Source organism: Cinclus cinclus, chromosome 2 (genome assembly GCF_963662255.1).
Source record: "Cinclus cinclus chromosome 2, bCinCin1.1, whole genome shotgun sequence".
In the NCBI taxonomy this organism is placed as follows: Eukaryota; Metazoa; Chordata; class Aves; order Passeriformes; family Cinclidae; genus Cinclus; species Cinclus cinclus.
This window is the reverse complement of record NC_085047.1, coordinates 55958099-55983950: the sequence shown is the minus strand read 5'-3', so window position 1 is coordinate 55983950 and position 25852 is coordinate 55958099. Positions and strand designations below refer to the sequence as shown.

Below are 25852 nucleotides of genomic sequence, written 5' to 3'. Positions count from 1 at the left end.
ATCACTTCAAGGCAAAAAATAGGATGAAAACATAGCTTTAATTCATAATGGGAAAATCACAGTTCAACTAAGTGGCTGATTTCAACAAATAAAGATTTGCAAGGTATAAAATGATCAGTTGCAAGAATGTCAAGGTGAACATAACTGTGAAGCATTTTCACTGTTCACATTTTAGTTCTTTGACTTGAGTTTGAAAAGTAATATCATAATAAGTAGGTTTGCACCATATGTTTTTTTCCATTTTAATAAAGTACGATAAATTAATTTGAGTTCTAAACCATGTATTTCATCTTTGTGTGCATGCATTTTGCTTTTCCTGTTGGCAAATGAACATATCAGAAAAACAAATGCCACACAATTAGGTTGCTCTGTCGTATGTACTCCAGTAAATGCTTTTGAAGTCTAAATCATGGCACTAAGATTAAAAATTTTTGACTCATTGATTTTTTTTAAAGAGTTTGATTCGGTTTAGTGCTCAGACATCTTAAGTGCACATTTCCGTACCTGTTCTCGTTATTCAACAGCAGTTCTAAAAGTAATCCCATTGAAATCAAAGGAGTCTCTTCCAGAAAATGGAATTATTCAATAGGAGGGTAATGGCAGATTCCAACTAACCTCTGAACTTAGGAAAATGCAATTTCCCTCAAATTACTGATTCTGTGTTGGACTTAGTTCTGTAATGTGGAGCTGAATAGTTGATTTTTTTCGCCTCTGATGGAATTAGTATTTTCATCCATTTAATCCTTCCTTTTTTTGGTACCATAATTCTAAAGTTTCACCAGTTTCAATTCTGTCATAGAATCATTGTTCATCATTCATGTCCGGAAAAGCAGGTAAAGAAGACAGTGAGTTGAGGATTTGTGTCCATTCAGCATTTTGAGAAAAGCATGGTAAAATATATCATACAGTACTTACTCTATAACAAGTGTCAAAAAACAGTTATAAACATGATAAACATTTATTATATGCCATTGCTCAATGTGCTTTGAGTTCTACTAATTCACCAAATTGAGTAAAAACACAGCTGATCATATAAATTAAATCTGAGATTCCCTTTTCCCCATAAACACATATTTTACCATTGAATCATGCCTGGCATTAAATTGCTGTCAGCAAACCCTTGTTTTGATAAAACATTCTGATACTAAAGTTGGATTTTTTGCAGTTCAAAACTTTTCATACAAATCAGAAACCAGCAAATAGTTTCTTCTGAATGGTGGCCTCTTTGAAAGCAACTTGGACAAATAAAAGAATGTTATGCAGCTCAGGTGAAGACACAGTATGCCTGATGACACAGAAGAATCAGTAACTCCATTTTGTGATAACAAAATTTTCTGCAATGTTTTTTGCCAACACATTAAAATTAAACCTTATTCACCTTGCTATTATCTATAGCAAGTTTACTTTAAGGGAGTTATACATTAGTTACTTGTTTTAGAAAATAAGCACCAGCTTTGTTTCCTTAATTGTTGTGTAGTACTTGTCTAGTAGAAGGCAGCAGTGCTACTGAACTCATGGCTTTCATAGCCCACAGTCCACCCAAACTTCTCTCCTAGTGGCCTGTGAGACCTGGGTAAATGTTCCCATTTGTGTTTCCAGATGGAGTTTAGACGACAAGCCTGTTTGTAGAGACACTTCTGTAAAGTCTGGCTGCAGGTCTGTTGATCTACATTTGGCTACCACAGTCCTTACAGGCTCAGGATGCTGTGACAGCAGCAGAGCTGCTGCTACTGACAGAGGTCACCATTCTCTCTCCTGGCAGAGGTGCTACAGGTGACTATAAGTTCAGCTGTGAAAAAAAATGTGAAAATGGGTCGTTCACTATGGAGGCCCATGCTGTGTGTGAGAAACTCACTGAACTCTCCAACTTAAGCCACATTATTTTAACTTTAGAACTGGAGGTTTTCCCCATTTAACTATTGAATGCTTCATAGAATGGTTTGGTTTTAAGGGACCTTTAAAGTTCTAGTCCACTCCCCCTGCAACGAGCAGCAACATTTTCAACTAGATCAGGCTTATTAACGTGCCATCCAGCCTAGACTTAAATGTTCCCAGGGATGGGGCACCTTGCAAGGATGGAGAGAATTGGAGGATTGGATCAGGTGATGTAGGTTCTAAAGGTGAGTTGCTCAGTTCTGGTCCCAGCACCAGACTGCTACATGTTTTTCTGGACAAATGCAACTAAATGCAAACCTGAAATAATGACTAATCTAACACCAGTTTTTCGCAGTTCTCTGGAGACAGTAACGTGGTCTGACTAACGTGGTCTGAAAAAGTGAGAGCCAGAGAAGGAGGGCATTATATGACAGTCATGACTGTATGTTAAGAGGGTACTCTGCAATACATTTTTGTATTTGTCTCCTCACCTCTCCTCTGCTGGATTTAGCTACAATATCAATTTCATAGATGTTCATCATTAGCACTTGGATGTGTATCTGGTACATTACTCTAAAGAAATTCTGTCTTGAATGAGTCCTGGGAAATTCTGCAGTGGATGAAAGCAAGAGCATTTGGTCAGTTGTCTGAAGTACCTGAGAACCATATAGACAACTTAGATTTGTTAATAATTCCAGTCTAGTTTAGTTTTGGTTTAGAAAAATCCATTTATTCACAAACCCCTAAAGAGAGACAAAGAGGTCCTTAACTGGTTCCCCAATGCCTTCCACCCTCTTTAAATATTATTCAGAATGATTTCTAGATGATTTTAACTGGGTTTCCAGCAGAAAATGGAATTTCATACACACTTATTTGTACACCTGTGAGCTAAAAAGGAAGGAAGTAGGTGAAGGACTGTGCTGTACAATGCAAACTTACACGCCACCAGCACCAGTGTGTGGATGGGGAGAAGAGCCCTAAACACTCTCATCTATCCCCTGTCCCAGCTCTATGTCTGCACCCATACACCCAAAACATCACATAGATTTTTTGATTTTACCTGCAAGGGAAGTGCAGAGGAAGCACCCCTGGGAAACCAGGAGGAGGAAGGATGCTCCATCCCAGGGTTCTCAGCAGTGGGGCACGTACATTCGGTGCTGCATCATCAGTTCAAACTGCACAGTCTAACACAAAGCCAGGATCTGTGGCTGCCCTACAGAGGTGCCCATGGCCACTGCTGCCACTGCTGTTCTTGGCCCCACTGCCATCAGTGAGTGGTACCTGACAAAAGGAACCATGGAAACCCTTTGCTGTATTCCACCACAACTGCTGACCAGTTCTGGAAAGCAGTACTGAAACTGGAATAAGGCAGGAAAATCAATGATCTTCCAGAAGCTGCAGCTGGCAAAAATCTCCAGTTTGTGACCCTGAATAGTAGGACCCACTAATGCTGTGCAGTGGCATTTGTTCAGGCCTGACTCATAGACAGAAGAATGCCACTGAATGAATCACCAGCAGCATTTTCCACAGTATCTAACGAGGTAGCTCATCCAAATATTGATCAGTCCCAAGTCTCTCTAGTCTTTGAGATCTGAGATATCACAGTCTAGTACGCTATACACCATTAAGATTCTGCATTTGGGAGAGGGGGCCTATAGTAAGAAGCCAGGAGATGACCAAACGTTGGTTGGTGAATCCTTTGTTGATAGGAGCTACCTTCTGCCTTTTGTGAAGCTCTCAAAATTATATGAACACTGCAGAAATGCAGGAGAAATAGGAACTTAGTAAGTTAATAACAGAGATCTTTAAGGCAAATTAACAAAACCACTTTATAAAACATCTCATTCAGTTTGGTCCACTGCTGCAGAAGGTCAGTAAGCCAAACACTCCAGTAAAATCATTTTGGTCCATAACGGCTGAAAGGACAAACATTAAGCAAAGGATAATCACAAATTAGCATTCAGGACACCATCTGAACATTGCAGGTGTTGAGGGAAGATAGTTCCTCCCTGCACAAGTGCCTGGAAAAGCACATTTCTTCCCCCTTTCTCTCTGATGTTGGACATCACTTGGGCAGCAAGGCAGAGCTTGGGCAGCAGTCAGGGGACACATCACGGGTCCACAGTCCTGCCCTGCTCAGCCTCTGCCCTTTGAGTTTCACTGTGATAATGGCTGTATAGAAAAGAGGCAGCCCTTCCTACCCTTCACCCAGCAAGAGCCCAGCCTGGGCAAGCCCATCCCCATGATTTGAGTTGCATATTACAGGAATTATTACTGCAGAAACCGCACTAAACAGTGGAGAAGAAGCCTTACAAGAAGCAGTGCAAGTACATCAGTGAGGTGGCTTTGGTGCCCAGTACCTCCACAAAACACACATCCACCATCCCAACTGACTAACAGAACTGACAGAACCCAAAGCCATGGACTACATGAACTCAAAGGACATTTTATGGACATTTTGCAAGGATGGTCCGTCGACTAATGGAATAACATCTGGGTATTATATCAAATAATGGGAAGAAGGGCGGTGGTTAGTGAAGTTGCATTGAATAGTGTGAGCCTGGTCATGGTGTAAATAGTATGGAATAAGGGGTAGAATACGTGCTGGGTGTGGCTGGAGCAGAGTTAAATTTCTTCATTAGTCGCTGGTATGCGGCTATGTTTTGGGTTTGTGCTGAACACGGGTCTGATAATGTTTTTGTTATTTCTAAGTAGGGCTTGCTTGCGACTCCAGACACCAGTACAGGCTAAGGTCAAGGCCCCGATACGGCTGACCCCACCGACCCTACTGACCCCACGACCTGACCGACCCCACTGACCCCACCGACCCCACTGACCCTACCGACCACACTGACACTACTGACCCAACTGACCCGACCGACCCTACTGACCCCACCGACCCTACTGACCCCACGACCTGACCGACCCCACTGACCCCACCGACCCCACTGACCCTACCGACCACACTGACACTACTGACCCAACTGACCCGACCGACCCTACTGACCCCACCGACCCTACTGACCCAACTGACCCGACCGACCCTACTGACCCCACCGACCCTACTGACCCAACTGACCCGACCGACCCCACTGACCCTACTGACCCAACTGACCCGACCGACCCCCCTGACCCGACCGACCCCACCAACCCCACTGACCGCACTGACCCCACCGACCCCACTGACCCCACTGACCTGACCGACCCCACTGACCCCACTGGCCCTACTGACCCGACCAACCCCACCGACCGCACTGACCCCACTGACCCCACCGACCCCACTGACCGCACTGACCCCACCGACCCCACTGACCGCACTGACCCCACTGACCGCACTGACCCCACCGACCCCTTCCCGTCCCGCGCAGGCCACGCCCTCCCCACAGACCACGCCCCCGCAATGCACAAACCACGCCCATACGCCATGGCCCCGCCCCTCCTCCGGCCGACGCCCCCGCCCTCCCGCACCGGAGGACTCCGCGCAGGCGCAGTGCGCGCCAGAGCCAACTGCCCCCTCGCGGCCCCCCCAGCTCTCCCCAAAGATGGCGGCCGCGCGCCGCCGGGCGAGGCGGCGGGCAGCGCGGAGGCAGCGGGGCGGGGGCGGCGGCGGGAGCGGGGGACAGTGACAGGTGCGGGGAGGGCAGGAAGAGGCGGCGGAGCGGCGACGGCCGGAGCGCAGGTACCTCGAGTGGGCGGGCCAAGGAGTGGGGGAAGCGCCGCCCCTGCCCGAGCTGCGCCATCGGGAACTCCCCCTGGCGTTCCCCGCCTCGGCGCCGCTGCCCGCTGGCGGCGAAGCGCGGACCGTTAGCCGGGAGAGCCGCGGGGCCATGGCGGTGAGTAGGCGCTGATGGCGAACCGCCGCCTTCCCCTCCGCGGGGCGGCGAGAGGGGTGCGAGGGGATGGGGGCGGCGCCGCTGCCTGCCCCCGGTGCCTGAGGAGCGGCGCTCCCCGCCGGGGGGGACCGGGAGCCGGCGCCTCCGACGGAGCCCCGCGGAAGAAACTTTCTGTCTGCCTCCCCTCCGTCGCTCGGAGGTGCCTCTGGCGGCCGGGGCGCGGGGATCCGCCCGCTGTCAGCGCCGGGCTGCGGCGCGGCGGCCGCGGGAGGAGGCGGTGGTTGAGCCGGAGAGAGAAGCAGATGCGGAGCGCGACCAGAACAGCTGAGCCGGCTGTGACAGGCGGGGAGGAGAAGGCAGTGGTGGCGTCGGACACCTCTTTCTCGCTGTTATTGTTGTTATTGTTGTTGTTGCTCTCCGCCTGAGCCGTAAAGGTTCCCTCGTAACGCCCGGCAAAAGGGATTGAGCTTCTCTGCGTCGGTAAAACAGTCTTCCCGAAAGCACGGTAATCATCATGCCCACTCCTAGCAGAGGCATTCTTTCAGCCAGATTTACTCCCGGTTTCCCCCTCCCTGAGTATCGCCCAACCTAAACAGAAACTTTTAGTTGCTTCCAGGCTACTTAGAAAGTGAAACCAACTAAAACCAAAAATGAAACTTTTCAGCTGATTTTTGTTGTGCGAAGTAAAGAAAATAAGCAGCAGAAACGAGAGGAAAATACATCTGGTAGGAGAAAAATGTTATAATGGAACCTCAAGAGGTGTTTAACCCTTTTGTTTAAACCTGTCAAAGACAATTTATTAGCTACCCTGCATGTCAAGTGTTATTCTAGAACATTTCGTGTTATGAAGTAATTTCTGTGAAATGTTCTTTGTTTTTAGAATTTAAGTCTGCATTTGATCAAATACATACCCGATTAGAAATCCTTAAATTTTCAAGAGGATTTAAAATGTTTAAATTATTTGCTGCTGAGTACTTGGCAGCTTCTGTCTTAGAAGCTGTAGGACCCAGTCCTGCTAAGCTTTCTGCTTAAATGAAGCTATTTTGTTGTTATGGCAATGGGAAACTTTCTGCTTTACGTGAATCTGCATCCGTAGATGTGTTTATTTTCTGTGTTGTGAAATAGTATGAGTCACAGCAAATCAGTGGTCCTTAAAATTCAGAAAGGCTGATCAGTTACTTTTTTTTTCTGCCTTTGTTTTGTTTTTTAAGGAAATGGTCTCAAATAATTATGAAATTTAGTCACATGATGAATAGGGAAGTAGCAAGCTGTCAGGTAGGGAGAAAGCTGTACACACATGTGAAAGTGAGAAGTAGCTGAGTATCTCCAGCACTCAGTGTTGGCAGATTGGATAGAGTTCTTGACAGCTGGTGTTTCTACTAAGTATGAGGGAGCAGGAAGGGTGCTGGTCGAGTTTGAAAACACAGCATCTAGTCCAGATTCACTCTGTGTACACAAGTCATCTTGACACACATGTATCGAATCTGGGAGTTGCTTGTGCAAACCACACCAGAATTATTTTTCTGGTGACTTTGGGGAAGAAAATTGATGTGCTGTATCCATTCCACAAGGACACTGGACACCGACTTTTAGCAGATGAAGCCCTGGTTAAGAGAGACAGAGATCCTTGTCCTCAGAAAGGGCAGGACTTAGTGAGTGATCTGTTGCTTAGATCACTTGGTTGGGTGTGAGCAATCAGCTTTGAGCAGAGTCACAGGCTGACTACTGTAGATGATAATATTAAACAGAATTAGGTGAGTGTCTCAGGGTCTTTTTCCAGGGCAAATGGAGCTCTTCTGAGGCTTTCTGCTGCATGAAAAGTTCTAGGTGTATGAGTTATATGCTGGTCAGGTCATTAGAACCAGCACTGAAGTTAGCTGATTTCAGTCCATTAATGTGCTGTTCTGCCTTTTTCAAGTTGGAGTTTCTATTAGTTTGTCAACCTAAAACTCAAAAGGTGTAGATTTTTATAGGAAGTGATGTAATGGAGCTGCAGAAACCTGAATTATGATTTGGACTAATAACTCATTTGCTTTGGGCTGTAAGTCCTGTGTATCTTAGGATTTTTTTTTTTTTTTTTTTTTTTTTTGTTAACCTTTGCCTTGTGGCCATTTAATTTTACTTGAATTTGAACCTCCATCAGCTAACTCAGTGTTACACTGAAGATCATTTTGGCTGGAGATCTCAAAGTGATCCTTTAGAATTGTTATTGCAGCTTTAACTGCTTAACTGAACATGTTTCTGCAGTGTTCTGTCTTAGGACTTGAGAAAAACTCAAAGCCTGAATTGAGGAGAGGTTTAATTTTTCATCCTTGTTAGTATTTTCTCATAGATGGTTTTAACATCTAAATGCTTTTAGATGATGCCACAATTTCCTTGCTGGCAGGTCACTTTTGCACTAGTGTATGCTGTTGTACATGTGTTGGTCTCTAGAAGTACTGAATGCTGGGAAGGTGTAACGTGCTGGTTCTGATTGTCTATTGATGCCTCTGCCAGTGGCAAATTCTGTAAACCAGCCCTGTCCCCCTTTTTGGGTTGAATTGGCAAGCATGCAGTCTTGTTGAATCCCAGACAGAGATAGATACCAGAGAAGACAGTTTTTGTGAGGATGCAGGCCTACTTCCTAGACAATGTTGTCTGCATCCACTGATGTTCCTTGTCAGTGCCTCTGTAACCCCCCATCTAGCTACATCTTTTTATGATCTCCAGTGTCTAATTGTTGTGGGATTTCTAGTTCAATCTCTGCTAAAATATCTACAAATAATGTCATGTTACATCAGTGTATTTCTATTATCTAGAATATTAATTGGATTCTCTCTGTTATAGGTGTCAATAACACTTGTACATTTTATCGTTGATTTCTTTAAGACTGTTGACTTGGGGAAATTCCCAGGCAATTTGTAATAAAATTCAACTTCACTGCAATTTAGAGTGCATGAGTTGAATTGAGAGCTGATGTTTTTCCTGTAGGACCAGATCTCAGTAAAAATGGATTTGACTTGGACTGTCAAGTCTTTAGTTTAACTGAAAGTTACTGTCTGTATCTCAGGAAAGCAATAATAGTTTGGAATGAGTACACTGCTGCTCTTTCTGTTCAGCAAACATGAACAATGTTTATTTTGCTCGTGGGGTCAATGTTTCCTGAGCTACAGAAATTACTGGATTTTTGCTTGTTCTTTGCCATATGCAGTAAACTTTGAGCTTCCTTAATGCTGATGTTCACTTGATGTCAATAGAAAAACACTATCAGCCTTTTTCTTAATCTTGTCTATTCATGAAGTTTAATGGTTGTGTTTATGTCCAGTAGTGTTTTGGATTATCATCCTCAGGTCTGTATTTTATAGGGCTGATGAGGTAGCAGGATGTTTAGGAAATGTCTGTAACACTTAATACTATTACATGTTTCTTGTAGGTCGTCATCTTTAATTGTTCCAATTAATTTACATTTAGTTTCAGATGGAACAAATGTTTTCAAAGTAATTTTGTTTGCCCCCTAGAAATCTGGTCCTATTCTAGCTGTGACACACTTTTGAGCCTGTAACCTGTAGTCTTTTCACTAACCTCTCATAGATGACTTGAATGAAATGTAAATTAAAGTAGCATTTGCTATGCTCTTTTGTCAATAATAAAATAGAATTTTTGGCTGTTCCTTTCATGGTGTACTCTTAATGTACTCACTTGTTAGGTTATTCACCTTTTTGTGATTGTATTAATAATCTGTTTTGGTTACAACATGCTGCAGAAACTGTTGGTCTTTGCTTTGATGGCACAGTTGTGTAGAGGACTGTGTTACTACTCTTCCTGGATGTATTGGTTTAGAAAGCTTTTGTATTCAGGATTGCAGTACCTCAGGAATGGAATATCCTTTTATTTTCTAAATACTTTATTAAAACCTTAGCACCATGCTCATTAGTGATGTCTCCACAGCACATTTCAAACTGAGTTAGACTGGACATGCTTAGTCCTCTTTGTTCATGGCTCCAAGTAAATTTTCACTGTTTATGTCTAGGCAAGCACATTTTTTGGCCACAGTCCCACCAGACCTACCAGTATATCTACCAGTTTGCTGAAGAGAATTTATATTTTTGTCTCCCTTTAAGATTTTACTTTTCCAGGATATGTGGACCTTCTGTTAATGCTATTCTTCAGTCAAAACATCACTTAGGTTAACATTGGTATCCTCTTTCAGTTTAATGCCTTGGGCATCAAGCACCACCACAACAGCTGTTCACGGAAGTTAAACAGGAGCCCTGAATATGCCTGTGGTGTGCCTCCCCCCAAATTTGCTGTCAGAGTTTTTCCAGAGCATTTAGGACAGATGAAAAGATATGCTGCAAAATTCTGCATTTATAGACAGTAGAAAATGTTGTGCCTTGTTATATATTAAATTACTTGGGACATAACAAGTTGTCAAAAATTAAATTATCTACAAGTTTACTATCCCAAATGTCTTCAACAAGGTCCAAAAGGATTTATACTGTGGCAGGTATGGATAGGTAGTAACTTTATTCTATAACTGGAAGTGTAAACAAATATGCAGGGCACAAATGTTAACTTTACCTTCTGCATAACAGTTCTTTTAAAATCTGCTTTGGGCTTTTTTGTACCTTGGGTGGATTTAAATCTGTGAATCTCAGTTCTTATTTGCCTTTGATTTTGAATAACTTAGTGAACATGAACTTAGCAAACCTTGAGCTTTACTGTCACTGACAATAAAAAAAAACTCTGTAGTTCACAAGTGCAAATACTCCCTTGTAAATGGGGTTGGGTTTCCCCAGTGTATAGACCCAATGTCTGTGGTATAGAGGATCATACAAGCAGGGGCTGCTGCCCAGCTGTTGTCTCATTTCCCCTCACTAATGTAGCATAGTCCATACCAGATCTTAACTCCTTTGATTACAAAAGAAGTGCTTCTTCTCTAACTTCCAGTTTTTAAACTGCCAGATTTTGTTTTTTTGTAGATTGTTGTTCTTATAACTGGAAGAACTGTATCTACTAGATAACTTCACAGAAGGAAGTGGAGAGAACAGAATAGGCAAGTGGGGTAATTTTACTTCGTGGCAGAATACATTTTAGGTAGGGATAGCAAGTCAAATAGTAATGATCTGCAAAAAGTGTTCAGGTAGCTGGAAACTAATATGTAAAACAGAAATTGAATGGATAAGATGGTTCAGCACAAACTTTGGTGATTTGCAATGTCTTGGCAATTAGAGAGAGCTGAGACTATAACTATGCAGCAATATTTCAAAATATATGTTGATAAGACTCTTAGGGGACTTTCTACAGTAAGAATAAATCTCATAAAAAACAAGAGTTATCATGCCTCTGCAAATCCTGTAGAGTCTATTAAAAATGTAAAGGTGGAGGATGACACTGTAAGACAAGTATTTACCCTTCTAATCTAGTATGAAAGTGGATTGAAGATGTTGAAATGAAGTACTAAGAAGTTGGTACTAAAAGAAGCTGTGGAAGTGAGCAGTGACTGTTGGCAATAATTAATCTTAGATTCAGCTGAAATGTGTTTAATTTGTTCAGGCTTGCTAATAACTTGACTGCCCCATTTAAGAATATTAGTTTATATTCACATTCCACTTAATGGCAGCATTTCAGTGGTGGGGAAAAGTTACCATAAGTCAAGTAATAGATCTTAAAAGTACCCCAGTACATTTAAGTATGTACATCATGGCAATACAGCTCAAAACAAATCAGTTTCTGACTTTGTGACTGTATTGTTGTTAACAAATTGATATCTCTTCAGTGTTGCACCTTCATATGTAAAAGAGGAAGCTAAGGACAGCTTTGTCCTCTTGACTTGATTGCGCAATCAAACTAGTTGGTCCCATGGTGTTTTTTGATTAACCAAAACTTTTCTAGGAGGATGGTGTGGAACCTGGGAGAAGGGATTGCTAGTATACCTGAGAAATCCACTCTCGTATTCCTGGTCTTCCCCTTCAGTAGCTGCAGACTCCACTCCTCCACTGGCGAACTCTTGAATGAGTAGCACATTTAGACTTCAAGAGTTGCATTCAGGTTGATATGCTGATTGATTGTTCTACTTTTTTTTTTCCCCCTCTATGGGGTACAAGCAACTGCTTCAGTACCATTGCGTCTGAGTTTAATATTGGAAAAGTGAAGCACCTAGCTGGGTGCCTCTTGACCTTTTTTTACTATCATGGTTTTTAGCTTCATTAATGTGATGCATTGACGTTGGCAGGAGCACTTCCTCTTGAAGCACTTCCCGTCTGTTTATTCCTACATTTAACATTCACTCGTATATTTGCACATTTTTGTGTAAAGTCAATCATGAAACTTCTGTGTTAAAACTGATTAATTCTTTTATGATTAATTTTAAACTGCATCTGTCCTACAGTTTAATTCACTTTGTTGACCAGTTGCTTGCAGTGGTGCAAGTGGAATCTGCTAGAATGATTTAGCAGAACTGACTTAGAGGAGTTCAAATTCTCGATAATAGAACGCCCTTCAAATGTGTTTGTTAGGCCTCAAAAGGCCTTTTTTGGTGAATTTTTACTATTAGAAAGTAGTTTATATATATATCTGTCTTGATTTGTCGTGTTCTGTTGTTGTCCTGTTCCTTATGGAAGTAGACATCTACAGCTTTTCCAAAAGAATCAGTGGAGAGAAATTTTAGTCTCTCAGTCATGTAGCCTCATTGATCCTACGTCACCTTACATTTGGATAGCACAGTTTTCAATTTTCAGAATGAGCAGGAAAAAGCTGTTTCATAAGAGTTCTTTAAAAGCTCCTCATTCTGCTTGAGTCATGCACTCTTTGTAGCTCCAGCACCAGCAGCTGTCTCTGCAATAAATTTATCTCACTGACCATTTGCAGGCACTAAAAAAAATATATCCATGTTTTTAGTTTGCCTTAAAGGTATCATATGAAAAATTACTTTGGAAATTTCTTGTTGCTACTCACAGCCTTTGAGAAAAGGGAGTCAATGACAAATGAGGAAGTAGCTTGATTCTTGGCATTGAATTTGCTAGTTTTCTCAGAAACTAACCATGTTATTGAGCAGAAATGAAGGCAAAAGCAACAGTTAACTGGGAAAAGCCAAGTTGGTTTTGAAGCTGTGTGATTTTCAGAAAACAAACTGAAGGAAATCCACTCCTGGCAGAAACTTAGAAGAATCTAATTTTGCTGGTATAAAAGTAAAACTAGCAGGGTTTAAGGAAATACTTGAGAGTTACAGGAGTGTAAAACAAAACATAGTTTAGATCAATGTAACGTAAATAAAGTGGAATTGCTTTGCAGATCTTTTACGAGTGGTGCAAAAAAATACACTATGCAGTTCATTCTCCTGATTTCTTTTTGGGGATGATTCCCATGAGTATCTAAATAGATGTCCTCCAAGACAAAGGAATTCACAGTATTGTACCCTGTGTATGTCAGTGCATTGGATTAATGTACCTGCTAAAGACTAGGTATACGTTTGTTGACAGTTTGCTCTTTCACTGTAAAATACACACTATCAAATTAGTTCCAAATAAAATTAACAGATTAATTCTAATTTCTGTTATGTTCATACTTACTAAAAGCTTAGACTTCCTTGAAGGTGTAAGAGGCAAATAGGTGGGAAGTACTAAATTCTTCATAGGCAACAGCTTCAAGTTACATGTACTTTATCCAGATAAGAATTGTGGGTGTTTTGTTAATAATGTAATAATAACAACAACATTTGAAACCAGAATGTGGTGTTTTGAAGTAGATTCGGTTGCACTGGTCTTGCTGCGTACTGTCAAGCATTCAGTGCTTGTGCTGGGCAAGCTGAGCTAGTAAGTGTCCATGAATATGTTGTGCCTTTATGGATGACTAGTTTATAACTGTCTAGTTTTTCCTCTATGAAGTCTTCACCTTCAAAAGTTTAGTTTCCTACATCAGCTACTATTAAAAACTTAGCCTCATTGGCTCAGATTCAAAAACTGCTGGCCCATAAATACAAATGCATTAAACTTGAGCAGCTGGGGAATTTCCAATTATCTACTATGCATTCTTATATAGGTTATAGTACCCATGGCATGAATGCATGAACTGCATTTGAAACTGCTCCTAAACCATTGCATATGGAGCAGTTTCAGTATTCATTGCTGGAGTATGAAGGTAACCTGCAGTAAGTATTAATTTACTATCATATGCTATACTCCCAAGTGCTGAGGTTTGCTGTTGTGGGGCTTGGCCATTCTCGATCCGAGTAGATCAAGTAGTGACTACTGGGTGTGAATCACATCTGGTACACTGGCTGTTGATGTGCAACTTGCATTTGCTCATCAGTCACTGTTTCCTTCATAAGAGTACTGCATTAATTTTACACCTCTTAGTGTTCGCCTTCCAGTGGTAACATAGTGTGAACAGAGCTGTAGATCCTGTTTCTCAGACTTTGAGAATTGTGTTGAGTGAGTGTCTGTGACAACACTTGAAGTATTTCCGTATTCATGGTAGATGCTGTAGATTTTTTTTTTTTTTGGTAGGAACTTCCAGTGCTTATTAAAACCTTCAGTGTATCTTCACTCTAAAGTGACTGTCAGTCTTTGTTGATTTATTTCATGAAATGATACTATTTTTATAATTTTCCTGTATTGCCTATTTGTGTTTTTAGTATTATGACCAGCACTGAAGGGAATAGCCATTTCATTTTCTCATTTTCACTGTACTTAAAAGGAGATTGCCAAATTAGTGAAAGAGAAATGTTCCCCAGAACACTCTTCTTCTAACAAAAAATAACCCTTCTCTGTTCCATTGGAAAGCATTTTATCAAGTATCACAGGAAAACATTTCTAAAACAGGAAAAATACTTTATCAGAAACAAAGGATATACTTTAAATAAATTGCATATTAATTGAAATAATTCATTCATAACTGAAAAAGAAAAGCTGGTGTACTGTAATTGCCATATCTGAAACTCTTTGACTGGAAAATGTGGTAAATGTACAGGGAGGGAGAGAAATTAAAATCCTTCTGCTCAGTTCTGATTCTTAAAAACAAACACAAAGCTCTTCAGCATGCTTCATAACTTTAATAGCTCAGCTACAACCTTATGGATCTCTGGGTAATTACATTCTAATACATTTCTACGCCAGCTGCATCACTCTATCTGAGCATTTTCCAGTAGTGCATTAAGTGATATTACTAACATCTGTTGTATATTCTTTGTTCTTTCCTCTTCACCTTAGAGCTGCACTGGAATGTTCTAGAATTTTCCTCATTTTAGCATATTGGTATATCTTGGGCTCTTCTGTTTGTCCACTCTTGTCTCATAAGTTCTGAACTAGATGGCCAATTTGACAGATTGGAAGAAATTAGTAATTTTTACAAGTCTGAAGTTGTCAGGCAGGAAGTATGTTTTTGAAGGCTATAGAAAATAATAAAGAATAAATTTGTCTCATAGTAGACACTAAAGAACATGGCGAGTACTTAGAAATGACTCAATCACAAGAAAAATTTAAACAGTAGCTTGCATCATCTTGAAAAGGAGAGTCAGGTGTGAGGCTCTAATCGGTATAAAAAGGGCTTTTTTGCTTCAGCCATTTGAAAGATGTTTGTTTTCCAAGTGCATCTGTTGTCTCCGTGTTGGAGAAGGCAGAATCAAAGCATTTATTGCATTAAGATTGGATAATGGTTTTATAGTCTTTTACGTTCTGTAAATTCCATCCTTGGTCTTTGGCAAAACCCAAGTGTTGTCTCCTGTTCAGAGAGGCTTTTATTTCTTACTGGAAGTTATCTGGAGTGGAGGATGGGCCTTGCCTGTGGTTCCTGGGGGAGTGTAGCTGTGTGAGGACCTGGGTGAAGAAGGAATGCACACCTGCTCTGCTGTGCTGAGCCCACTGGGAAAACACACCTTGTGGCAACCTGGAATTGGCAGCTGTAATATGATACTGCTTGAAGCGTGTATGAAACTGCAGTACTGACAAAGAAATTGTGGAAAAGCCCTGGGTTTGTTACTTCTTGTGTAAGAGCAACATGCAGTTTGGAAACATTTAGTATTGATTTCATTAAGCCAGTTTCTTACACTGCACCCTTCCTTCTGTGTTAGGTGCTATTGTCTTGTCGCTGTTCAAACTTCTATCCTTAAGTTGTGTACAATTCACAGCTCTTCTGAACAGCTCTCTGGAATGATAGAAGTTTGTGTCTGTTGTTCGCTAGATTTGACAGAATTAGGATGTGAGAGAGTATTAAGTTGCTGTAAGTAATATAAGTAAGCATTGTGATGGTACATAGTTATGTAGAGAAGCAATACTCTGTAAATCATAAAAACTGAGGAAAGAAACGGGAATGCAAGTTTCTCTTTCAGTTTCTCCTTCAGAGATACCACTGTGAAGTGTGGTGTCTAGTTGTGAATAAATCAATTAATTATATTTTGTATCAAACTTGATAACCGGAAGCAGTGAATCTCTAGGAAATGAGTTGTCTGTATGTTTTTCTTGCACACAGCACTGTTACTAGCTATCACTACATTTATCATAGTAGTGCCTACCTCCCAGCTGAACTGGAAAGCCTGTTTGTGTGGGATGTTCATGTGAAAGTGTAACTTTTTAATTCATAACTATCCTTTAATGCAGCCTTCCTCTTTTAGGAGAAAGGCCAGATTATAAAGCAGTTCTGTTATGGACAGAGTTATGGGTATGTCTTCCAAAGTTTGAGCTTTAGGTGTCCAAGTTTGAGTTTTTATTAGCATTGTCATTGTTGCTTTGAAATTTGAATTGAGAATCTGACAGCTTTTAAGAGCTTGGAGGCTGGGTTCTTATCTACTGTAAACCATTCAACTTTGGCATTATGTGTTGTATTTTGTTTGGCTAATATTCTGGAGCTCATAGGAGAATTCTGCTTGATATGGTCTTTGGAGATTGCCTTCTTCAGCCCTTTGTTAGGACCTTACATGGTCAGGTTTTGATATTTTTACAGCACTGGTCTCCAAATTTTATGGTCATGCACCCCATAAGTAAAGAATGTTTTAAGCATGCACCTCCAATATGCGTAATCTTTTAAATTATATGTATATGCTACTCTACTGATATATGTATACTATAAAGTATATGGGAAAAAAAAGGACAAGATAGAGATGAAAACCAGTATTTAAAAGTTTGGGGTTTTTTCAGTGACAGAAATATTTTCTTCTCACATGCCAAGAGTTTGTCTTGTGCTGGGGTGTGTTTGCCCCTCTTTGGAGATTACTGATCTACAGGATTAAGAATTTTGCAACCTCTCAGGGCAAGGTATGCCAATGCTACACCGCTCTCATTGTCAAGATGCCTTTTTCTTATTTTTATGGACAGACAGAATTTCCAGTAGTGCAGTGCATGCCCATCACAGAATCATAGAATATGCTGAGTTGGAAGGGACCTGTCATGGTCAGAGAGTCCAACCCCTGGCACTGCCCAAGACACCCCAGGGGTCACGCCTTGTGCCTGAGAGCATTGTCCAAACACTTGTGCTTTTGCGACACGCCTCCAGGCAGAGTTTAATTTAAGGCTCTCAATCAGCATCCTTCAGGTAGTGGTATCCAGCTAGCAGGTGACCCCTGGTTACTCTAGTGCTCTTAGCTTCTCCTGGTCTTTCATGGGCCTAAGCCCAGGAGCAGTCTTTGCAGCATCTCTCTTATACTGAGAGGAGGAGGCTGAGAAAATGAATATTATATTCTGGATTCCACCTGAATAGCAGGGAATAATGACCTCCTTCAGCCCATTGGTTGTACTTCTCTGCTAATACAGCCTCATATGCCTTCTTTGCTACAGGACACGTGCTGCTGACTCATGTTGTTTTACCTTGGTGATCCAGCTAATATAATGCTGATGTGTTTTTCAGAGACTATCCTTAAGATCAGCTGCTAGTCTCTTAGAGTTGGAAATGCTGATCCTTTGCATGTGCAGAGGAAATGCACTGAATGCACTGCCCAATGATCTCAGCCTTACAGCACTCCTTAACCCTTAGTGAGCAACTGACAGAGTAAAAAGCAGCGTTGTATTGTGCTTTACAACTTGAGGGTAATGCCACAGAAACAATAAAGGACCAAATCTGAAGGCATTTAAGGATTGAGTTAAATTGTCATTACCATTCAGGAAGGCAAACTTGCTTACTGAACTATGGAGTGGAACACAGTTCTTGAGCTTTAACACAATTTAGCCTTTTGCCTTGTTAGTGTAATTCATTTCTTGAAGGTTCCTCAGGCATAAGCCCTGGAGTCTAAACAAATCACATCCAGTGAATTTAAATACCCTCACTGTTTCAGCTTTGATAGGCTTCAGAAAACTCTTTCAAGGTGTTTTCAAATTCATATAATAATAGGGAAAATTAGTAGCAGTTTAGGTGGGGTTAGTGGGCAACAGGTAGTAGTGGGCAATAGGTAGTTTACAATGTAAGTCTTGTACAAAGCATTGATCTACACAATTTGGTGGTAATCTCAACAGACCCTGTACTTTCCTTGCCATGCAGAAGAGAATCAGAGCAGATTCAGTATAGACTGAGTTTGTAGTCCCAAATTGACTTTGAATGTCTGCTGCCAGTTCAGTATATGCAGTAGCAGGACAAGAAATGAAACAGCTGTTCATGCAGCAGTTGTTGCTGTGCATGGAACAGTGTAGACTTCTAAATAACCGTGCATTTAATGCTCCACCACTAGCAAATTACTTCTCGGCTGCTTCTGTGCTTAGCAACTGAGAATTATCTCTTTATTCATCTAATGTGTCCTCTTCCTTTTCTGGTCCCTTTTAATATGTCCACAAGAATGGTGCAGTGAGTAGGCCTTAAATAAATCCATTGGTTCATCCCATGTGTTCTTTTCCCCCTTCTCAGGGCTGCTGCATCAAAGTTTCAGTGGTGCAGGAAATCTGACAATAGACTAGTGAATTGTTTGTAGTGGTTCTGCAGGCTGAACCTTACCTGTTGTCCAGATGCAAGTTGTTTTTCTTGCGCCATTTTCAATACCTCATTAAGTCCTATATACAGAAACTAGATTGAGTTGGAGGACAGTTACCTCATCTGGAGCAGCTTTATAAGGATTAAGGCTGAAATTGCAAGGTAAGGCTGAATTGCAAAGTGTACACATACTTTGCTTTCAGTATTTTTAATATGGTACGATACGTTCAAGAAGCTGTTGCTCACACTTGGAAGAGTTAGCAGCAATTTTAGGTCAGAAAATTGGAGACAAAGCTTGTGAAGTTATTCCAGTAGAAATGGTAGGTATTTGCAGCCAGAGGCAGGAAAAACATCCTCCTATGTTGCTAAGGGAGGTAGACCTGTTGATATAACTGATAAAGCCTTTTGGCAAGCTTGTGTTTAACTGTCCATTTTTATTATTCTGTCTTTGTCATAAACAGCCCTTCACAGGACTAAGTTTATTCTTTTTAGTTTTAGAAAGAGCAGCTTTACCTTTATGTATTTATGCTTTTTGCTATGTCTAACTTTTTAAGCTATTCTTGCCATTTTAGTAGACTGAAATGACTCAGTCTCTTATCACTATCATGGCTTGTCATTTCCAGACTTCCTTTTGGCTTCCTTTTTTTATTTTTTTCTGAGAAAGTTAATAACTTTTTCTGTAATGAGAAGCTGAGAACTGATACCTTCCCTTCCTATTGGAAACTCACATGGCTCAACAACTCTGTATTTACTGTCAATATTTAAGGACTTTCCATTCAGTTTTAATACATCTGTTCTGTTTTTCTATTGAAGACAAATGGTCTGTAATGGCAAGTAAGATTTTAAGGTTATTTTCCCAGGCTACTTTTCAGCAATATCCATCACCAGAAGGTTTATATTAAGTTAATTGGACATGTTTTTTTCAGTTAATCTTAATTGTATTTTAGTTCTTTACAAATAACACCCAGTGTTGACTTCAGATTATTGTTTATTAACAGCACTAGATTGTCCCTTTTATAACACAGTATTTAATGCAAAACTTCTAGTTTTCTCTTCGACCTCTGAGACTTTCCTAAGACCCAAGTTATTTGCAAGTCTTTTTCAAAGGTCTAGTTAAGTGTCTTCAAGAGGTCTTGAATGCAAGCTGCTGGGATCTGCTGATGTAAAGACTATGTCTGCACACACTTGAGGTTCTTGCATTGAATGTGATATAATTTATCTCCAAGATATGTTTATTGAGCACTTCTGCTTGTCTTGATGCTAACCTGTTGTCCGTTTTAGCTGACTTTTCCTCCTGCCACACACATTCTCTCTTTTCAAATTGGTATCTTTCTTTGTCCTCATAGCAAAAAAAAAAAAAAGGCACCTGCAATTGGTGAACATACCACGTCTTACTATTTGGCCATGTTATGGGCACTGACTTGTATGGATTGCTGCCTCCCAACTGCTCATGGGGAAGAGGCTTTTGATGAACGTGTAGTATAGACCCCCATTGGTGTGAAGTTTAAACCTTTAGTCTTTGAGACTAGCGAGACAAGCTCAGTGACATTGCAGAGAAATCTAATATTGTATTGTCAAGAAAATGTTTTGGTTTTTTTTTCCTAGATTGATTCCACAGTCTGACAGGTAGCATTTTTATTATTGTTGTCCAGGGTGTCAGGAATAACATTCTACATAGTACCTCCTGTCAGGGTTTATCAATGAGCAGTGTGCTTTGTCTCCAGAATAAATCACATGCTTGAATCCAGACAGGGAATTTAGCTGTGTCCCAGTTAAGGCACAAAAGACTGGGTGCCAAAGGTGGACTACTGATCTAAGCACTGGGGTTCCTGTGGGAACCTAATTTGCGTACAAATCAAATTATTAAACACCTGTGCAAGAGAATGGAAAGCTGCCTGGTGGAAGAGAAGCTGGGAGTGCTGGTCAACAGCAGCTGAACAGGAGCCAGAGTATGCCCAGGTAGCTAAGGAGGCCAGTGGCATCCTGGCCTGTACCAGCAACACTGTGGCCAGCAGGACCAGGACAGGGATTGTCATCCTTTACTTGGCACTGGTGAGGCCACACCTCAACCCTGTGTCCAGTCCTTGGTCCCTCACTGCAAGGACTCTGAAGTGCTGGAACAAGTCCAGAGAAGGGCAGCAGAGCTGGGAAGGGTCTGGAGCACAAGTCTGATGAGGGGCAACTGGAGGAGCTGGGGGTGTTTTGTCTGGAGAACAGGAGGCTCTGTGTGGGCCTTATTGCTCTCTACGACTGCAAGAAAGAAGGGTGGAGCCAGGTGGAGGTCGTTCTCCCAGTTAACAAGTGATAGGACAAGAGGAAATGTCTTCAGGTTGTACCAGGAGAAGTTTAGGTTGGATAGTAGGAAAAAATTCTTCACCAAAAGAGTTGTTAAGTGTTGGCGCACGCTGTCCAGGGAAATGGAGTCACCATCCCTGGAGGTATTTAAGAGATATGTAGACCTGGTGCTTAAGGACATGATTTAGTATTGGGTTAAGGATTGGACTTGATAATCTTAAAGGTCTTTTTCAACCTAAATGATTCTAGGAATGAATCAACCTGAGACCACATGTTAGACATGTTCAGAGTTACTCCTGTCTTGGAAGGCCTGAACAGGTGGTAATGAAATTTATATTTGAGACAGTTTAGGTTATGTTTAATTCTCATTGGTGTTCAATTTGATAGACATGTTTTGATTTATGCCTAATAAATGGCCATCACACTGAGTGCATCATAAGTTATGAATTCAGTCAAAAGTATGTGATAAAAACAATTAGTGCTTTCTGATACAGGAGACTAGACATTAGCATTGTGGCTTGGAAATAAGGAGCTCCATTTACCTTAAACATGGGGAAATTCAAGCCATTTTAGGTCAGAAGTGTGTTGAATTATTGCTTGGAGTGTTGGAATTACCTTTCTCTCTGTTGACACTTTAGATAGTAGCACAAAATATTTGGAACTCTAAGACCAAGAAATGGCACAACATCAAGCTTGTTTGTAGCTGTTGTGAAAGGAGGGATGCCTTGATTCTAACCTCTGCTTTCAGGCTATGCATTCATTTCGCATGAAACAGTCATTGGATAATATCCTGGGAAACTTACCATCGAACTTACTGGCTTGAAAATTAATCCAAGTAACTTTCATCAGCCCTCTGCCCTCCTGCAGAAGTGGTGGAGACTGACTATAGCCTTGGAGGATTTGTTTGATGATGAGGAAAGCTTTTAAAGTAAGGTAGGAATAAAAATCCCTGTCCTTATTGCTTGGAAGACCAATTAGTCTGGCTAAGTAGGTCTAAATGACTTGGCTTAGGCATTGATGAATTCTTAAGTAATCAGATAGGTTTGAGTGTTTTAACCTAGAGAGGTTTTTCTTTCTCCTCAACTTAAATCTTGGCAGATTATACTATGGAATGAAACAAATCACCTAAATAATGTTAGAATATATTTTTCTTGAAGTTCCTAGTTTTACAGTAGGACAGCCATCAGTATGGGAATAGTTAAGCTGTCCTGTATATGTGTAGCTGTCTAGGAGGCCTGTAGTGCTTTGTAGTGCTTTGTTAATGTGTGAGTCCTCTTGTACTGAGAGCACTGTACTACAGATTTCAACCCACAGCAGAGCTACAACATCCACCTGAGAGGGGCAAGCAAGTAAAAGCAGTCCATTGGGTGGGATGAAGTTTTAGATGATGCCTCTGAGTAGTAAGCTGTCCCAGTTAACCAAATATCTCTAGAGCTTGGTACTGAAGTTAGTGTCATTAAGCTGACTTTATCGCTCCTTCCATTTTATCGGGAATTTTTTCACTTGAAGTTAATGCTGTAACTAGTAAATACCTCTATTTATGAGCAGACAGTATATCTGAACTAGAAGCTCTGAAGTTTTTGCAGGGAGTTTCAGTAGCCCCATGATATCAAGGCAAAACTTGTAAAAGCCTGTAACACTACTGACTGTCAGACTGTAAAATTGTATTTACTTTTTTTCACCAGGCTACTGTAAGTACTGGCTAAGAGAGGCAGTTCTGCTTTAGGAATACTGTACAAGCTGCTTCTCAGCCTGATCTTTATGTCTATGTTTGATGTAAAGCACTGTTCTCAGATGCAAAATGTGATTAACTTGTAGGAATTCTGAATGTGCCATCCACCCCTAGTGAATTCTTACCATCTGTCTTTCTGTTTTGTTAAGAAATATCAGTTTCTCAATTTTTGTTGATCTAATTCTTTTTTATTTCAAAAGCTAAGTATAGTAGGTCTAGCCAGGATTGAGTTAAGACAAATGTAATTTAGTGATTTTTTTTAAACAAAATTAAATGCAATTTCAAAAGCAGCTTCTTAGACTTGCAGTACTTAGTTCCAGCAATGGAAAAATGTTAATCTTCAGCTTTTTTGGTCTTAATACTTCCATCCAGTCTTCATATAGCACTAAGATGCAAAGTATCAGAAAACATGTTACTTGTGAGTTGTTAATATAATTGAAAGGAATGCTCAGCTGAATCCTGCTTTCTGTAACCTTGTTATGTGATATTCCTCAGAGTTAAAGTGTATCACTACTTTCGTGGGCCTCTTGCCTCTGTGGCTTTTTTTTCCCTGTTATCAGGTTTCTTGCAACTTTACAATGTGTGCTAGAAAGTCCTTTTTTTGTAGTGTGGTTATGAGGATTACAGTTGTGTGTGTGGGCATTATCTCTTCCTTTCCTCCCCCAGTTTCCAGCTGCTTGTTAAAGGGCCACTGCTTATCAAAGTGACACAGCTTTATTTCTGGGTCTAATAAATTTTAAAATTATGAAATGTCAGATTGTACAGAAGATTTTTTTATTACTATTATTATTATTCATTTATTTGTGCCTCAACATGACATTTTCTAGTAATGAGTTGTTACTAAAGTAAGTATTTATCCATTATAATAATGGGTTAAAAGTGGGTTGATTATTGAAAAAGAAAAATAAGTAGGTGTCCCTGTTAGTATATTTTGTTTTTTTACCAGTGCCACATAGACCAGAGCACTGTATATGTAGGTTCTAAAGCAACTGGGGGTTGTTTTGTTGGTTTGTTTTGTTTTGTTTTCCATTTTTCCTCCGCAGACGTTTTGTCGGCAGTGCCAGTCGATGAAGCCTTGGTTTGTCACAAAGTTAAAAGATTCAGGTTTGTTAGCTCCAGGGTAGCGATCTATCTTCTTCTGAGGTTCAGCCGCTAGAGGGGGTGTAAACCACCCTCTCTGCGTAACTGAGGCTTGTACTAGCTGACAAAACCACGTCTTCTTCAGGCTTGTGTGATTGCTGGTTGTTGTGGAAACATACTTTCTTAAGGTGTCTAATTATATAATCTTCTGTTGTTGTTGTTATTTCTCAAGTGAGGCAGGTTTTAAGGATAATTATTCAGAAATATTTATATAGTTTAACCATCTGAGTAACTTTTCTTTGCAGGTGATCTTGTGAATTAGTGTACCATCAATGATGGCAGAACATCCACCGTTACTGGATACCACTTCAATTATAAGTAGTGAAATCCCTCTTCTGACTTCCCCTATTGTTAGTGGGGATGGAGCACAACAGGTAAGGAAACTTCAGTGTATTCTTTTTTCCTTCTAACATATCACTGACATGTTGACACTGTAAAATATAGCTACCCTTCATCTGGAATATATTTGTGCAGCTTTAGGCACAGACATGTGCTAGAGATTGGGGTGAAGGCAGAACTGGTGCAGAGATGAGCTTTGTAAGAAGAATGAAGCAGAAAACCTCTTTTGTGGAAGAACTTCTTCATGGAAGAATGGGACCAAACAGCTGCCAAGTTGTCAAGCTGTGATTGTGTCTTAGTTTGGAAGTTATGTATTTATATTACTGCATGATCTCTTTAAGGTGAATAAACCTTTCCCTATGGTAGAACATAGTAGGTGAGGCACCCCGTGTGCAAATACCTATGATCTCCAGACTGATATTTGCTTACAGCTGTGTAGCTTGAATGGTGGGGCTTGCTTTTATACATTAGTGTCTGCCTGGACACTTCTTGAATTTGTATATCTTGATGGCAGTGCAACCATCTAGTGCATCAGCTGCTCCACTCAGATTTGTGTCACTTGTTCATGATGTACTTTGTCCCATCATCCAGATCTTTAAAGAAGATTGTAGTCCTTATCTGTCCCAGTGTCAGCCACTGCAGTCTGTGACCAGTGGATGGCTGCCTGCTAGACTTTGCACTGCTGATCACAGCATTTCAAGACTGCAACTTGGTCCAGTTTTCAATCTACCTTGGTGCCTATGCTCTGTGTGTGTTTCATCAGCTTTTGTACTCTTCAAGAGTGTCAGAAGCCTTGCTGAAGTCTTAATAAGCTTTAGTTATGCTCTCACCTCATTCACCAAGCTAGTAATTTCACTGTAGGAGGCCGTCCAGGTTTGTCTGGTATGATTTACCCTTTGTGAATCCATAGTGATTATCCTAAGTCACCTTTTTGTCTTTAATGCATTTGGAAATGGCTTATAGGAAGCTTTGTTCACTCATCTTTCCTGAGCTAAAGGTGATCTTGACCAGCTTCTATCTCCCTGGATCTTCCTTCTTGCCTTTTTTTCAAGATTGCACTGACATTTGCTTACTTCTAGTCCTTGGGAACTTCCCCTGTTTACCATGACCTTTCAAGCATAGTTGAGACTGAATTACTTGTTCTGCCCTCCATAAAAATTAGGCTTTACTGTCAAGCTTATACTGTAATCATGCAATATTTTGAGTCACGTGTGAATTTAAATGTTCTTTTGGATATATGTTTTCTTTAAAATGTTGTCTCTTTCTTCTGCCAAGTAAGATTAAAACTGGAAAACAAGTAAAGTATTGCTTCAAATAAAAGAATCTGTGGGGGTTTGTGTTAATCTTCGAATGGAAAAAACAGCACGTATGCTGTTGCTGTCCTTCTTAATTTAAAATAAAAGGCAGCTCATTACGACTACTGTCTAAAGTGGGACTGGTAGTAATCATGTATTTTTAAAAAAGAGAATTTTCATTGGGCACTTGTAATCAATAAGGAAAGTAATTTTCTTTCCCCATTTTAACTTGCCTCCTGTTCTTTGTTTCACAATGTTGAATGAAAGTTGCAACTTTCGTTCTCTGTCCTTCCTTCACATCTGATACAAGATTCATGAAGAGCTAGTAAGTGCATTTGTTCAGTGGCAGGAAACCTCAGTGGAAACCCTTTTTGCATCTGGTGATTTAAAAGCCATCAGTACTTTGTATATCTGTAATATGGGAAGTCCAGAACTACAGAGATTGCATTCTGTGTCAAGGCTGCCCAGTTAAGACT

General features: G+C 40.8%; 1 protein-coding gene across 4 annotated transcripts in view; it reads left to right on the top strand.

Moving 5' to 3' along the window:
* Positions 1-5510: 5510 nt before the first annotated feature.
* FNDC3A (fibronectin type III domain containing 3A) overlaps positions 5511-25852 on the top strand; it is a 112631-nt gene continuing 92289 nt past the window's right edge. The window contains exons 1-3 of one of the 4 annotated variants that reach the window (XM_062487696.1): positions 5536-5554; positions 21619-21803; positions 23988-24116. In XM_062487696.1, the coding sequence (XP_062343680.1) occupies positions 24015-24116 (102 nt within the window). In that variant the 5' untranslated portion in view covers positions 5536-5554; positions 21619-21803; positions 23988-24014. Of the gene's footprint in view, positions 5555-5676; positions 5709-5973; positions 6214-21618; positions 21804-23987; positions 24117-25852 lie in introns of those variants that run through there. The other 3 variants (XM_062487698.1, XM_062487695.1, XM_062487697.1) reach the window with 3 other exon arrangements.